This window comes from Ranitomeya variabilis, chromosome 5 (genome assembly GCF_051348905.1).
Source record: "Ranitomeya variabilis isolate aRanVar5 chromosome 5, aRanVar5.hap1, whole genome shotgun sequence".
Classification (NCBI taxonomy): Eukaryota; Metazoa; Chordata; class Amphibia; order Anura; family Dendrobatidae; genus Ranitomeya; species Ranitomeya variabilis.
This window is the reverse complement of record NC_135236.1, coordinates 259,974,117-259,988,843: the sequence shown is the minus strand read 5'-3', so window position 1 is coordinate 259,988,843 and position 14,727 is coordinate 259,974,117. Positions and strand designations below refer to the sequence as shown.

Genomic DNA, 14,727 nt, shown 5'->3' with positions numbered 1-14,727 from the left:
CGCCAATACGCCTTTTAATGGTGGAAGGTGACAGGTACTTAGGCCTCAGCGCCGTTTTTTAACAGCGCTGAGAAATAAGTGAATAGCGGAATAGCTACTGGAGGTAGCAAAGACCCCAGAGAACATGATTCGGGTCAGTTATTACCGACCCCAGTGTTGCGATTGCCGTTATTCACGCAAAAAAAGTCTGATTTTCCATTTAATTTATCTCAAGTCTGATGTGATTGCACATCAGAGGAGAGAGAAATGGGGTCCCCGGATCTCCCCCACCGGTGTCCCTAGACCCTCCTGCATCCCCCCAGGAAGAAAATGTCGGGCGCATGCGCAGTGCGTCTGCCAAGATTTGTCGACCGGCACCCAGCAACAATAGGAATTTTTTTTCTATTGGTTCATTTTGATCACTGTGATAGACCCTATCACAGTGATGAAAATTAAAAGAAAAAAAAAGTGAATCAAACCCCCCTTTATCACCCCCTTAGTTAGGTAAAAATACTACCTTTTTTTTTTTATTTATTTCCATTTTTCCATTAGGATTAGGGTTGGGGCTAGGGTTAGGGTTGGAGTTAGAATTGGGGGGTTTCCACTGTTTAGGTACATCAAGGGTTTTCCAAACACAACATGGCACCCACCATTGATTCCAGCCAATTTTGCGTTCAAAAAGTCAAGCAGTGCTTCCTCCCTTCTAAGCCTTGCCGTGCGCCCAAACAGTGGCTTTCCCCCACATACTGGGTATCGGTGTGCTCAGGAGAAAATGAACCACAATTTATTGTGCAATTTCTCCTGATACCCTTGTGAAAATAAAAATAAAAAATTGGTTCCAAAGTAAGTTTTTTTGTGAAAAAAGTAAAATGTTCATTTTTTCCTTCCACATTGCTTTAGTTCTCGTGAAGCACCTGAAGGGTTAATAAACTTCTTGAATGTGATTTTGCGTACCTTGAGGAGTGTCAGCCTAGGAAGAGAGTATGGTAATATTTTTACTTTTTCTTTTATTACCCTATCCTAGACCTATTGAAAATAACCCATTTTAAAGAGATCCCCTAATTTGTGTACCCAATATACCATATTGTGGTAACTGCCATGTGTTAACAGGATTGTTTATGAGCAGAAAATTACTTCCATTATTATGAAAAATATGCTGTATCAATTAAATTTTACAGTCAGCCGAGCTGGGGAATACATGTACAAGTTTTGCAGTACCAGTCACAGCTGAACAGTTTGACATTCTGAATTCCAGGACTCAAGTGTCAGTATTTTGGAATAGAATTACTCTTTAAAATAACTTTTTTTTTTTTTTTTGTAGGCAAGAACACCAGCTAGACCTGGTTCGCATGTAGTCATTTTTATAATCTTTGTATATAAAATCAGCAAGAAAACTGGTTAAATACCTGTTATTTAAGTGTATTTTTAAACTTATATGGATATTGTGCAATGCCTGCATACAAGGAAATGACAGTTTCTATGACCTGACTATAGAAAGTCAAGTGCTATAAATAAACAGCAAAGAAAGGTCAGAGTAAAGGAACCACATGGAAAAATGTCACCTGAAATAGGAGCAGCAACTTCAGCTGTCTGGACTCCAAAAAAAAAAAAAAAAAAAAAAAGGCTCCTTATCCATTTAATGGCCATATACCTTCACATGCTCATCACTGGGAAGTTGACTGATCTAATATGATAATATAGGACTATTTGCGATGTACAAAATCCCACAAATAAGTAGTGTTCAAGACTTAAAAAACTTTTAAGTAATTCCCGTATGGGCTTAGCCTAAAAATCTGCATATTTAGCTTTTCACAATATTGAGAAGAAGCCTCAGCTATGGGTACTTTATTTTCCATACAATTTTTTAGCTATTGTTTAAAGTACATATATCATGAAAATATATCCAATGAGCTATTATAACAAAGTAACAAATATGCTGAACAAAATCAGAAAAGAAAAAAAGACAGCTTTGATGTAGAAAACAATTTTTATATGCCTGTTAGACTCTGTTCACATGTTGCATTTTTTTGTTGCTTTTTTTTTCCTGTAGATGAAAACCTGGTCTCTTGGCACCAAAAAAGCTGTATACAAAACACAGGTTTTTCTGGCTTTTTTACTGCGTTTTTCAGGATCCCAAAGTTTACCTTCGCTTCCACCAAAGTATGAACAATGCAAGATGTTAGGCCACCAAAGCAAGACGTGTGAAAACAAAATACTTTTGAGAAAGGGCAAATTGATCAAATTATTTAGTGGAAAAAGATTTTTATTTAGGTTTGAAAAAAAATAGTGACTATTCTGAACCAAAATAAAAATTCATGAAAACAAATACACAATTACAAATATAACAGCATGGGGAATTGAATTGGTGGGGAATAGTTGACATAAGACATTGCCAAAGCATTGAGTTTGTAGGACACAGTTTGCTTTCACAAATTAGTCAGACATTGAGTTGATCAGGTATTGCTCAGGCAATGTTTAGTTTTACACATTGGTTAGCCATTGAATTGCTCAGGCAATTGTCTACATTAACACATCATTAATTTAATTCAACGGTTCTAATCCTAAGGCCAGGGTCACACAAGCATATAACACGGCCGAGTGCTATGCGATAAAACTTTGCATATCACTCGACCCAGTGTTACCCTTTGGAGCAGCTTACTGCTTTCTCATGCAGATTCGAAATGAGAGAACAATCACAATTGTCAGCAAGATTCAGCTCACTCACGCCCATAGTGGTGCATATGAAACATCAGACTGCACTCGGATGTCATCACAGTTCAGTCCGATATACGCAGAGTCAGGCCTTGGAGGATTGGAGAAATTACTTTCTCAGTCTCCTCCGCACTTGTCCTGCAATTATCTCACTAAGGGCTCATTTCCACATGCGAGGCACACGTCCGTATCTCGCATGTGGAAACCAAGCTCTGGCGCCGGCACTTTGGAGCGGAGCTGTGCAGCTCCATGTGTTCCTATGCGGCCGCACGCTCCGCTCTGGAGTGCCGGCTCCACAGCTTGGTTTCCACATGCGAGATACGGACGTGTGCCTCGCATGTGGAAATGAGCCCTAACTATCGCACTGACACTCGCAGAGCTGGAGCAGAGGGTCATAAGCATATGGCATCCCATGCTCTCGCATCAGATGTCATACCTTACTGCGATTCCAACCTAACTGCCATTCCCAGGCCACCAGGATCTCAAGACATTTTGGTTTAAAACTTGGGAGGAGGGGTGGTGGTGAGGGACTCCCAAAAATAAAGTTTGCTTCCCATTTCTCACTAGAAACGCTGCAAAAACTGATGCCAATGTTTTTGCACTCATTGCTTTTAATGGGTGAAAAAACACTGCCAAAATGTTGAAAGAAATGACATGCTGCAGTTTTCAAAAAAAGCAAGTTTTCCAATTCAGTCAGGAAAAACAAAACAAAAACAAAACTGCATAAGATTTCTGAAATATCATAGCTTTGGCTGCTAATTTAAAACACGGCTTTTAATTTGCATTAAAAAACAAAACAAAATAAAAAACACAGCATAAATGCAAAGTGTGAACATAGCCTTGAAGGAAACCTGTCAAAAAACGGTAATTAGTTCTTACCGGTAATTGTATTTCCAGGAATCCACCTGACAGCACCATTGGAGGACGTCCTTCTTATCCGTAGTGGGACAGGAACCACAAGTTAAAAGGACCCTCCCCACTCCACCCATCAGTGATTTTCTAAGTACCACATCTGGATGGATGCAAAAAAGAGTTTATTTACAATTACACACCAATGTTACATCACATTAGTCAGTAGTAAAAGTTTGCAGTGGGAGGGAACTAGTAGTGTTGTCAGGTGGATTCCTGGAAATACAATTACCGGTAAGAACTAATTACCGTTTTCCAGTCCACCACCTGACAGCACCATTGGAGAATACCAAAGGATGTTAACTAGGGTGGGACTACTGCATGTAAGACTTTCCTACCAAAGGCTAATTGGTCTGATACGACATCTATTTTATAGTGTCTAGCAAAGGTAGAAAGACTAGTCCAAGTCGCCGCCCTACAGATTTGCTCAGCTGAGGCTCCCCCCTTCTCTGCCCATGATGTAGAGATAGCTCGTGTTGAGTGGGCCCTAAGAGTATCCGGGGGATCTTTCCCTTGGTTTGTATATGCTAGGCTAATCATGTTTTTAATCCACCTAGCAATGGTTGATTTTGCTGCCTTGCAACCCCTATTTGGACCACCGTATTGAATAAATAAGTTAGTGTCCCGTCTCCAGCTTTCTGTCGCCCCCAGGTATTTTAGAACAGTCTCCCTAACGTCAAGGTTATGGTAGACCCCTTCTTTTGCGTTTTTAGGGTGTTGGCAGAAAGAAGGAAGGATTATTTCCTGATTTATATTGGTAGATGATACTACTTTGGGGAGGAAAGCTGGGTTATGTTTGAAGACTATTCTGTCGTCAAAGATTTGAAGATATGGGTTCTGGATAGAAAGAGCCTGCATCTCCCCTAGCCTTTTAGCCGATGTGATGGCAATTAGGAAGGCGGTTTTAAAGGAGAGATTGGCTATGTCCATATCTTCTGACAGTAAGAAAGGGGTTTTACACAAAGTGTTAAGGACAAGGTTTAGGTCCCAAGGAGGAGTTGATTTCCTCACAAGTGGCCTCATTCTCTGTGTGGCCCTGGAAAATCTTGCTATCCAGGGATGGGAGGCTAGTGATGTATCAAAAAATACACTAAGTGCTGCAATCTGTACTTTTAGAGTACTAGGCCGAAGGCCCTTGTCAAATCCGAGTTGCAGGAAATCGAGGATCTTGGGGATATCTGGTTTTGAAGTATCCACATGACCTTCTCCCAGAAAGGAACAATACCGCTTCCAGATCTTGTTGTAAATCGCCGAAGTCACCGGCTTTCTGCTTGCCTGGAGAGTGGTAATGACCTCTTCTGACAGGCCTCTGGATCTTAAGGTTTGCCGTTCAGGATCCAAGCAGATAGGTGCAGAGAGTCTGGATTCTTGTGGAACACCGGACCCTGAAGCAGAAGGTCCTGCCTGTTCGGTAGAAAGACTGGTTCTTCTGTTGACATCCTGGACAGTAGAGAAAACCAGCTTCTTTTTGGCCAGAAGGGAACCACCAGGATTACAGTTGCTCTCTCGTCTCGTATCTTCCTGAGTGTCTTCGATATCAGAGGAAGAGGCGGAAAGGCGTACAGGAGGCCTTCTCCCCAATACTGAGACAAGGCGTCTACTGCTGTGGCTCCATCTAGAGGATTCAGAGAAAAAAATGCTCTGACCTTTGCGTTTGACCTGGCGGCAAAGAGGTCCACCTGAGGTGTGCCCCATTTCTGGCATAGACAGCTGAATACTTCCGGGTTCAGTTCCCACTCCCCGGGATGTACCGACTTTCGGCTCAAGAAATCTGCTAGTTGATTCTTGGTACCTTCCAGGTGAACTGCCGAGATGGATTTGACAGATCTTTCTGCCCACCTGAAAATCTGGTCTGCTAAGTGTTGCAGTGGTGGATGTCTCGGACCTCCCTGGTGTCTCAGAAATGCCACTGCTGTGACATTGTCGGACAGTATTCTCACGTGTCTGTCTCGGACCAATGACTGAGCCTGGCTCAACACTTTCCAGATCGCATACAGCTCTCTGAAATTCGATGATCTTGCCGCAATCTGAGGAGTCCATTCTCCCTGGTAGTATGTTCTTCCTATATGACCGCCCCATCCGTATTGACTGGCGTCTGTGGTAACCGTAACACAGGGATCGAGTACCCACGGTACTCCCTCTCTCAGGTTCCTCGGTCTGGTCCACCAGGTTAGGGATCTCTTCACTGACGGAGACACAAGCATCTTCCTGTCTAGGGAACTCTGTTTCCTGTTCCAGGATCCTAGGACTTCTCTTTGCAACTCCCGTGAGTGGAATTGGCTCCATTTCACACAGGGTATGCATGCTGTCATGAAGCCAAGTATCCTCATTGCATCTCTTATGGAGGGGGTACTTCTTCTGAATTGATGGATGTGTCTGATCAAGGCCTCTTGTCTGTCTTCTGGTAAGAAAGATGTTCTTAGGTTGGAATCCAAGATCACCCCCAAAAATTTTATTCTGGAATTTGGGACCAGGCAGGACTTTTTCCAGTTCACAATCCACCCCAGCTCTTGTAGGATGGAAAGGGTGAAAGTGCAGTCTATCTTGAGGAGTTTCTGTGATTTCGCCATTATCAGGAAGTCGTCCAGGTATGGGACTATGGTCACATTCTGATTCCTCAGATAGGCCACCACTTCCGACATCAGCTTGGTAAAGATCCTGGGCGCTGAAGCAAGCCCGAAGGGGAGACATCTGAACTGAAAGTGATGTACAATCCCCCTGTTCATTATGGCAAACCTCAGGAATTTTTGGTAGGAGAGGTGTATCGGGACATGATAGTATGCATTGCTCAGATCTAGGGTACACATTACCATGTCTTTGTCTATTAGAGGCGTCGTGGATCTTATAGATTCCATCCGGAATCTTTTGTACCGTACCCATTTGTTTAATGGTTTTAAGTTTATAATCGTCCGGGAGTCCCCGGACGGTTTCTTTATTGAAAATAAATGAGAATAATGGCCTTCGCCTCTTTCTGAGATGGGAACTGGCACAATCGCTTCTAATTCTAACAGCTCCTGGATGTTTGTCCACATGGAGGAGTCGGAGAGCGGGCAAGGTCGGGTTACTACAAATCTTTCTGGGGGACTGCCGGAGAATTCTAATTTGTATCCCTGTGCAATTACTTGTAGAATCCAAGGATTCTGGGACACCTTCTGCCAACCCCCTAGAAATTTCTGTAATCGACCTCCCACCTTTATGTCATTTATTTGACTTTGGTGTACCTGCACTAGGGAAGATGGAATCTCTACCTTTTCCACCCTTGGGATAAGACCACCTCCCAGTCTTCCCTTTCCCCTTGTAGTCTGTCCTCTGACCAGGTCGGGACCTACGAAAGGGCTGATATTTTTTGGTATTCTCCTCAGGGAAACCTTTCTTTTTATCTGAGGCCTTTTCTAGAATATCGTCTAGAATTGGCCCAAATACTTTATTTCCTGAGAATGGGATTCCACACAATTTATTTTTTGACTGGAGATCCCCCGACCAGGTTTTAAGCCATATGGCTCTTCTGGCCGCATTAGACAGGGATTCGCTTCTAGCCGCGAACCTTACAGATTCGGCAGAAGCGTCTGCCATAAAGCCTGTTGCGAGTTTGAGCAATGGCAATGATTTAAGGATAACCTCTCTGGAAGTTTTGGCTTTGAGGTGATCCTCTAAATCGTCAATCCATAAGTGCATTGACCGGGCTACGGAGGTAGCCGCTATATTGGCCCGTATTATTGCCGCGGAGGACTCCCAAGTTCTCCTTAGCAAACCGTCTGCTTTACGATCCATAGGATCTTTTAATGCGGAAGAGTCCTCAAATGGGATTGAGGTCTTCTTCGCCACCTTTGCTAGTGGGACATCGATCTTGGGAACTTCATCCCACACTTTAATGTCCTCAGGGTTGTAGGGCAAACGAAGTCTAAAGTCCCTGGGAATCACTAGCTTCTTCTCCGCTTCCTGCCACTCTTCCAGGATCATGGAACGAATGTGGTTGTTGACGGGGAAGACTTTTGTCACTTGGGCATGTAATCCGCCAAACATCTCGTCCTGGATCGAGGTCTCCTCTGGTGTATCTTGTAGCTGCATGGTGTTACGCACAGCATAAAGAAGCTCATCCGTGTCTGTTGCGGAGAAGAGATATCTCTTCCCTCTGCCCACAGATCCGTCTCTTTCTTCCTGGTCAGAATCCCCCGAAACCTCACCCTCGGAAGAGGGGCTAGATTCCCTCGGCCTCTTCCGTGAAGTCTGCGGTTCTGACTGAGTAGCCTGGGGAAGATTCAAGCTTGAGATAGAAGCCTGAACCTCCTGTCGTATCATGGTCCTCATACTGGATAGCAGCGCTGTCTGCTCATCACCCACAATTTTGGATGTGCATGATTTGCACAATGGTTTCCGCCAGTTTTCCGGAAACTTAGTGGAACATATCGGGCATTTATTTTTCCCCGATTTTTTTCTTTCGGCTGTGGGGATGGAAGGCTCAGCCTAGGGTAAAATAGACACGTGGCACCGTAAGTAGGAAGCAGGGGGAGGGGTGAGCTTTGTGGTATGGCTTTGCATAGCCCACTCACGTGCCCCTGAAGCTGGTCAGTCCCCTCAGGTCTGGCAGTCTCCTCCATTAGTGACAATTCTACGTATAGCCGAGTGCTCCCTTTGTCAGGATGGCCGGCGGTATACAGACCCCCCTGGTGAGATTATATAGGTCCTGCCCTCCTTACCGCCGCTGCGGTGACCGCGCTGAACCCCTCACCGAGGCCGGTGCTGCTGCCGGCGTCATCCTCCATGCTGGTCGCACCGGAAGTGACGCGGTCGTCGCAACCGGAAGTGACGCGGCCGCTGGACCCGGAAACCGCGGCCGCACGCTGGAGCCGGCCGCTGCTGGAAGCGGTCGCCGCATACACCTCCCGGCATGCAGGCACCCGGGCCGAGAGCCCCCCCGAGGAGGAAGCGGACCGGACCCCAGGAGCAGCGCTACACTGGGGAGGCTGAGGGACCCCCCATGGCAGGTATCAGCCGCAGATATCTTGCGGCGGGGAAGGGAAAGGCTGGGCCCCCCGATCCCCACCATCTGCACAGCACCGTCGGAGGGCGTCTTGCAGTTCCTATCCGCAGTGGGACAGGAAAAACACTGATGGGTGGAGTGGGGAGGGTCCTTTTAACTTGTGGTTCCTGTCCCACTACGGATAAGAAGGACGTCCTCCAATGGTGCTGTCAGGTGGTGGACTGGAAACCACCATTAACCAGAAGAAATTTGGTTAACCCCTTCATCCCCCCCAGCCCATTTTCACCTTAATGACCACGCTAAATTTTACAATTCTCACCAGTGTCAAATTATATGGTAATAAACTCTGGAACACTTCAACGAATCCCTGTGACTCAGATAGTTTTTTCTTGACACACTGTACTATGCTCGTGATAAATTTAGGTCAATATTTTTTGGTTTTATTTGTGAAAATATTGGAATGCTAGCGAAAGTTTCTGAAATTTTTAAACCTTATTTTTATGCCCTTAATCTAGATAGTTAAACATTTATCATGTCTTCTTTACATCACCTTCGTTTTTCAAACAATGTTTTTGTTAGTAACTTACATTAAAAGTTAAAATCAGCAATTTCTAGTTTTTCCAACAAAATTTACACAACCAGTTTTTTGTTTTTAAAAGGACAATATGGCTATGTGCACACGGTGCGGATTTTGCTGCGGATCCGCAGCTGTTTTTCCATGCGTTGTACAGTACCATGTAAACGTATGGAAAACAAAATCCGCAGTGCACATGCTGCGGAAAAAAAACGCGCGGAAACGCTGCGGTGTTTTTTCCGCAACATGTCAATTCTTTGTGCGGATTCCGCAGCAGTTTACACCTGCTCCTCAATAGGAATCTGCAGGTGTAAAACCGCAGGCGGAATCCACACAAAAACCGCAGTAAATCCTCGGGTAATCCGCAGGGCGGTTTACCTGCGGATTTTGCAAAAACAGTGCAGAAAAATCTGCACACCAATCCGCAAAGTGTGCACATAGCCTACCACATTTGAATTGGTTTTGGGAGTTTATTCAGCAGAAAATACCCAATAAGTGACAATTTTAAAAACTGAACCCCTCAAAGTCTACAAAACCACATTCAAGAAGTTTATTAACCCTTCAGGTGTTTCAAAGGAATGAAAGTAATTTGGAAAGAAAAAAATAATTTAGTTTTTCATTATTTTTTCCCACAAAAATGCTGCTTGAACCCCAAATGTAGTATTTCCACAAGGTTAACAGGAGAAAGTGTACATTACAATTTGTTGTGCAACTTCTTTTGAGTACACGGATGCCCCATATGTTATGGAAAACTAAACTACTACTTTGGTGCACGGCAAGGCTCAGAAGAAAATGTGACATTTGACTTTTGGAACGCAAAATTGGCGGGAATAGATAGCGGATGCCATGTGTTTGCAGAGCCCCTGATGTGTCTAGACAGCGGAACCCCCCCCCCCCCCCCCCCGACCCCATTTTGGAAACAAAACCCCTCAAAGAATTTATCTAGCTGTGTGTTGAGCACCTTGAACCTGCAGCTACTCAGCAGAATTTTATAACTTTGCACCGAGACAATTAAACACATTTTTTCCCAAAAAAATCTTGGTTTTGCCCCAAATTTTATTTTTCATTTTTACAAGGGTAACAGGAGAAAAATGGACCATACGGTTTTTCCAATTTCTCCAGAGTGCACAGATATGTGATGGAAATCTACTGCTTAGGCGCACAACTGGGCTCGGAAGGGAAGGACCACCATTTTGGCTGGAATAGATTGCTGACGCCATGTCGCATTTGAAGAGCCACTGACGTGACAAACCGCGGAAGCACCATTTTGGAAACGCAAGAAATTCATCTAGCTATGTAATGAGCATTTTTAAACCTCAAGCGAGGCTCACAATTGTATAACATTGGACTGAGTAAATAGAAAATTACCATTTTTTTTCCACAAAAATGTTGCTTTGACCCCAAGTTTTTCATTTTCAGAAGGCTTAGTAGGAGAAATTTTGTAACAAATTGTAATGTTCATTTTCTCCCGAGTACGCCAATACCTCAAGTGTGGTCAAAAGCTACTTTTGGGGCACAGTGCAAAGCTCAGAAGGGAAAGAGTACGTCAAGCTCCCAGCAGCAATCACGCGGGCACTGCATTGGGGTTGTGGAGTTGATGTTCATTTTGGTGGAGTTGGAGTCAGTGTAAAATGAACAGACTCCAAAAATATATAATAAATTGGGTACAGTAGTACAATGCAGTTTATGCTGTAAGTGTTTTCATAAGAATTTTGGAAAGTTATAAAATGTCCTATAAAAGTCTGTTCTGTTCCTGATCCAAGGATCTGGGCTTTTAGTGGAGATCAAATCTGTGCTGCATTTTATGTACATGCTCAGTAGTGAGTCAGGGCTGTGGAGTCGTAGTCAGAGGTTTGGCTTCCCGACTCCACAGCCCTGGCCCACACAATCGCCATACCACAAGTTTACGCCATAGGTAGTGAATGCCTTCCCGACCATGACAAATGTTAAAAGTCCTGAATGGGGTAATCTGCAGGTTAATAGCGTTCTAAAGCTATGCGGCTACCATACTGAAACCTCGGCTGCCAGGAGGAAATTAACTTTACTTCTTCTGGCAGCCTGACTTTCAGTCAGAGACACGTCTTCAATCAACACTCAGTATATAGTGCGTGTCGGCTGTAACCACTCCACAGCACTGGCTCTGTACGGATGCCCTGTTGAGCCTGTTTCGAGTCAGGGCTGGTTTGCAGTTACAGCAACGCATGTATTGAGCGATGACTGCAGCCAAATCATTATGACTGAAAGCAGGAGGCTGCCGGAAAGACACAAGTTATTTTCCTCCAAGAAGCCAGGCTTTCAGTATGGCGGACGCATAGCTTTAGAACTTTATTAACCTGCGGGTTTTCTTTTACATGACAGATTCCCTTTAAGTAAAATACTAATACATTACTAATGCATCAATTGTTCATTTCTCTAGCAAGTTTACCTGTAGGACCTCAAAGGTGACCTCAAAGTACACAACTTTAATAGTCCCCTCCCCACTCCTACCTGCCAGATTTGGTAAGGACGATGATTGCTCCACTACAGCATTTGAATGAGGCTTCCACTGCTCCAACAGCAGTCGCTTCTGTTGGATCCTGGGTCAACGGGGACACACGTCTCAGCTCTTCAAACAGCTGTCTGTGGTAAATGGCTGCCTCCGCCTCACGAGCGATCTAACAGCAATTGGACGGGGAAGCCGCAATTGCCAAATTCAGGCAATAGGGGAATGTGTCATCAATGAATGAGCAAGAAGGAAGGGGAAACAGGAGGGGAGACATTCACATCAATCAGACTTTATTTTTGAAACAGAACCTACTTCAACTGACCCCATTCAGACAACATCCATACTATTGACCTGCCTCTTCTGTGGATTGGAATAGCGCAAGAGTTCGCAGCATTATCAGCAAAAAGGATTTTGCTACAGGTGAGCCCTACCTGCCAGACTCTGTTAGAACTATGAGAGCTCTTGCTAAACACTTAAAAGATGCCCCCACTGCGCCTATAGCCATCGCTTCCGCAGGGTGCCTGGAGCTAATGGTGAGACGGGAAAGTTCCTCAAACAGCTGGCGGTGGAAAGAAGCAGCCTCGGCCTCCAGAGCAATCTGTGAGCCGGAGGGAAGGAGAAGAGGAAAAAGGAGAAGGAGAGGAGGGATACAAACCAAAAGAAAAAATAGAGCGGAGTGATTCTCTGAGTCAAAAGTCACAAGGTTAGAGTGGAAGAGATAGAAACACTAGGGTTAAAGAAAGAAAGAGAAAACTACGAAAGTATGAATCAGAAGAGGGACAGAACAATGGTAAAGATCAATCATCACACCTTTGAATCCAATACAATGCAGGATATCACAGACCTCAGTCCTCAACATTGAAAATGCAAAACCAATAAGGAACAGTAATGGAATTGTGAAAATCACAGGATTGATAGACATTAATGATTTGCAAACGGTGTCCATTTTTTTCTCCATTTGCATAGCATCTCAGTTTGTTCCATATAGAGTATGAGCACCAGACAATTACTCCCTTTAGCATGCAAGCAATGAGGTTCTTAATGGTTGGCAGAAAATTACTCAGACAAACTGAATACACTTGGGCAGGCCAATCATCAAGATCTGTTGCTGGAAGCTTTCTTTGCAACTTTCGTCCAATGATGTCAAAGATGTGCTTGATGATAGACAAGTCAAGAGACACTACAGGCCATGGCAGAATGAGTAGGCCACACAGGTTGCTCACAATGGCATGAGTGGTGGTGGAACAAGGGAACATCACATGAGTCACACTACCAGAGTTATGGTATGGAATAGCATAGTGCACAGAAGCCAGACCCTTTTACTCTTCATTCCAAGTATATCAACAGCTCGATGTTACATGAATTTTGGTTGTGGAACGGCCATTTCTCCATAGTGTGCAGGGAGCCATTTTTCAACACTGTGCATTTTGATAGTGTTGCTTATGTTACTGTGAGCATCCTGCGTGCCACCACGGCCTGCAGTATCTCTACTGATTAGTGTTCCATCGCACACATCTGGGACATCATTGGTCAGTAATAGCAAAGGGAGCTGCCAGCAGTGGATCTTGATTTCTGTGCCCAAGTGCATTCAGAGTGGGAGAATGTTTCCCAGACAAGTATTAAAACTCTCAATGCCACGGTGTGTAACGTGTGTTTTCTATTTCTATGTGTAGGCGCTCATATTCTATAGTGAATAAATGGAGAGGTTTTGAAAATGTGGTTTACATTTTTTCATCATTTGAATATCATTAACATGCATATTAATCCTGTGATTTCCGTAATTCTACCACTTTTCCTACTTAATCCTGCAATTTCAAATGTTGAGGAATGGATAAAAGGTTGACCTTTTAAAATGTTGCACCTCACATTGAATAGGATAACTCCAAATGCTAGAGACAACATAGCACAATAGCCAGTCTGCATATACCACCCTACGATTGTGTATATTGGACCTGATGTTCACCTTGAAGTCCTGTTTCGTTGGCTTTGAAATTAACCGTCACAGATAATAAAGCGGTCTGCACTGTAGTTCTATATTGTGCATTAGATTACAATACGTACATACTTCTGTACATTAGGCCCTGAATTGACTATCATTCTTTATATTTACATTACAGTTTATTATATCTAAATAAATCCAACATTTTGTGCCAATAAAGAACACTTAAAGGGAAGGTGCCATCAAAAAATTTTTTTTTCCAGCAATTGAAAAATTGTAAAGAACTAATGTTTACATTTTCTTAAAAAATATTTTCATTTGTTTATAATTTAGTAAAATATGAAAAATAATTTTAAAAGGTTTGGCATTTCCACTTTTAAACACTAGGGGGAGCAGCTACTGAAATTTGACAAAAACCTAGTGTACAACTAGCTCACATTACTGCACTGCAGTAATTATGGGCGGAGTCTGCTGACGTGTGTGATGTCTCCTCCCCTTCTGGGTGTTTGCTAAGGGATAAGAGAGGATGAGATTCAGGAACCCAGTGAGCAGCCAATTTGTTGGTGACTGCAGAGTAAGGCTGCCGTCACACATTCAGTATTTGGTCAGTATTTTACCTCAGTATGTGTAAGCCAAAACCAGGAGTGGAAAAATAAGAGGAAAAGTATAACAGAAACATATGCACCACTTCTGCATTTATCACCCACTCCTGGTTTTTGCTTACAAATACTGAGGTAAAATACTGACCAAATACTGAATGTGTGACGGCAGCCTTGTACTGACAAGTAGACAGTCACCGAGGATGGCAGGCAGAAAGGATTCTGGGAGATATGTGGTGGAGAGAGCAGGGTGACAGCAGCACAGAGTATTTCAGGAGAGCAGTGTGCTGGTCTATGGAGGGGGCACCATGTTCAGTGCACAGAGCAGCCAGGGATTGTACATAGAGCGCTGTCTTTTATACACATGGATGGGCCGTCTGCTCCACAGAAATCCAGGAAACATTTCTGCGGATTGATGGCCTGTTCTGATCCAGACTTTGCATGCAGACCCCATTCCCCTCCTCAGATCCTGTCTTCTCCATCCTGTCCTGGCGATGTGTGAAAGTGAGACGTCAGGCGAAGTACGGGGTGACGCTGGGAAGGAAATGT

The 14,727-nt window shown here is 43.9% G+C and overlaps 1 protein-coding gene across 5 annotated transcripts in view; it reads right to left on the bottom strand.

Annotated features, from left to right (window-relative positions):
• Positions 1-14,727, bottom strand: part of PKM (pyruvate kinase M1/2) — a 61,416-nt gene that overhangs the window by 4,931 nt on the left and 41,758 nt on the right. For 2 of the 5 annotated variants that reach the window (XM_077264159.1, XM_077264157.1), the window contains exon 9: positions 11,643-11,809. In XM_077264159.1, coding sequence (XP_077120274.1) covers positions 11,643-11,809 — 167 coding nt within the window. Of the gene's footprint in view, positions 1-11,642; positions 12,239-14,727 lie in introns of all 5 variants that reach the window. The other 3 variants (XM_077264161.1, XM_077264158.1, XR_013215690.1) reach the window with 2 other exon arrangements.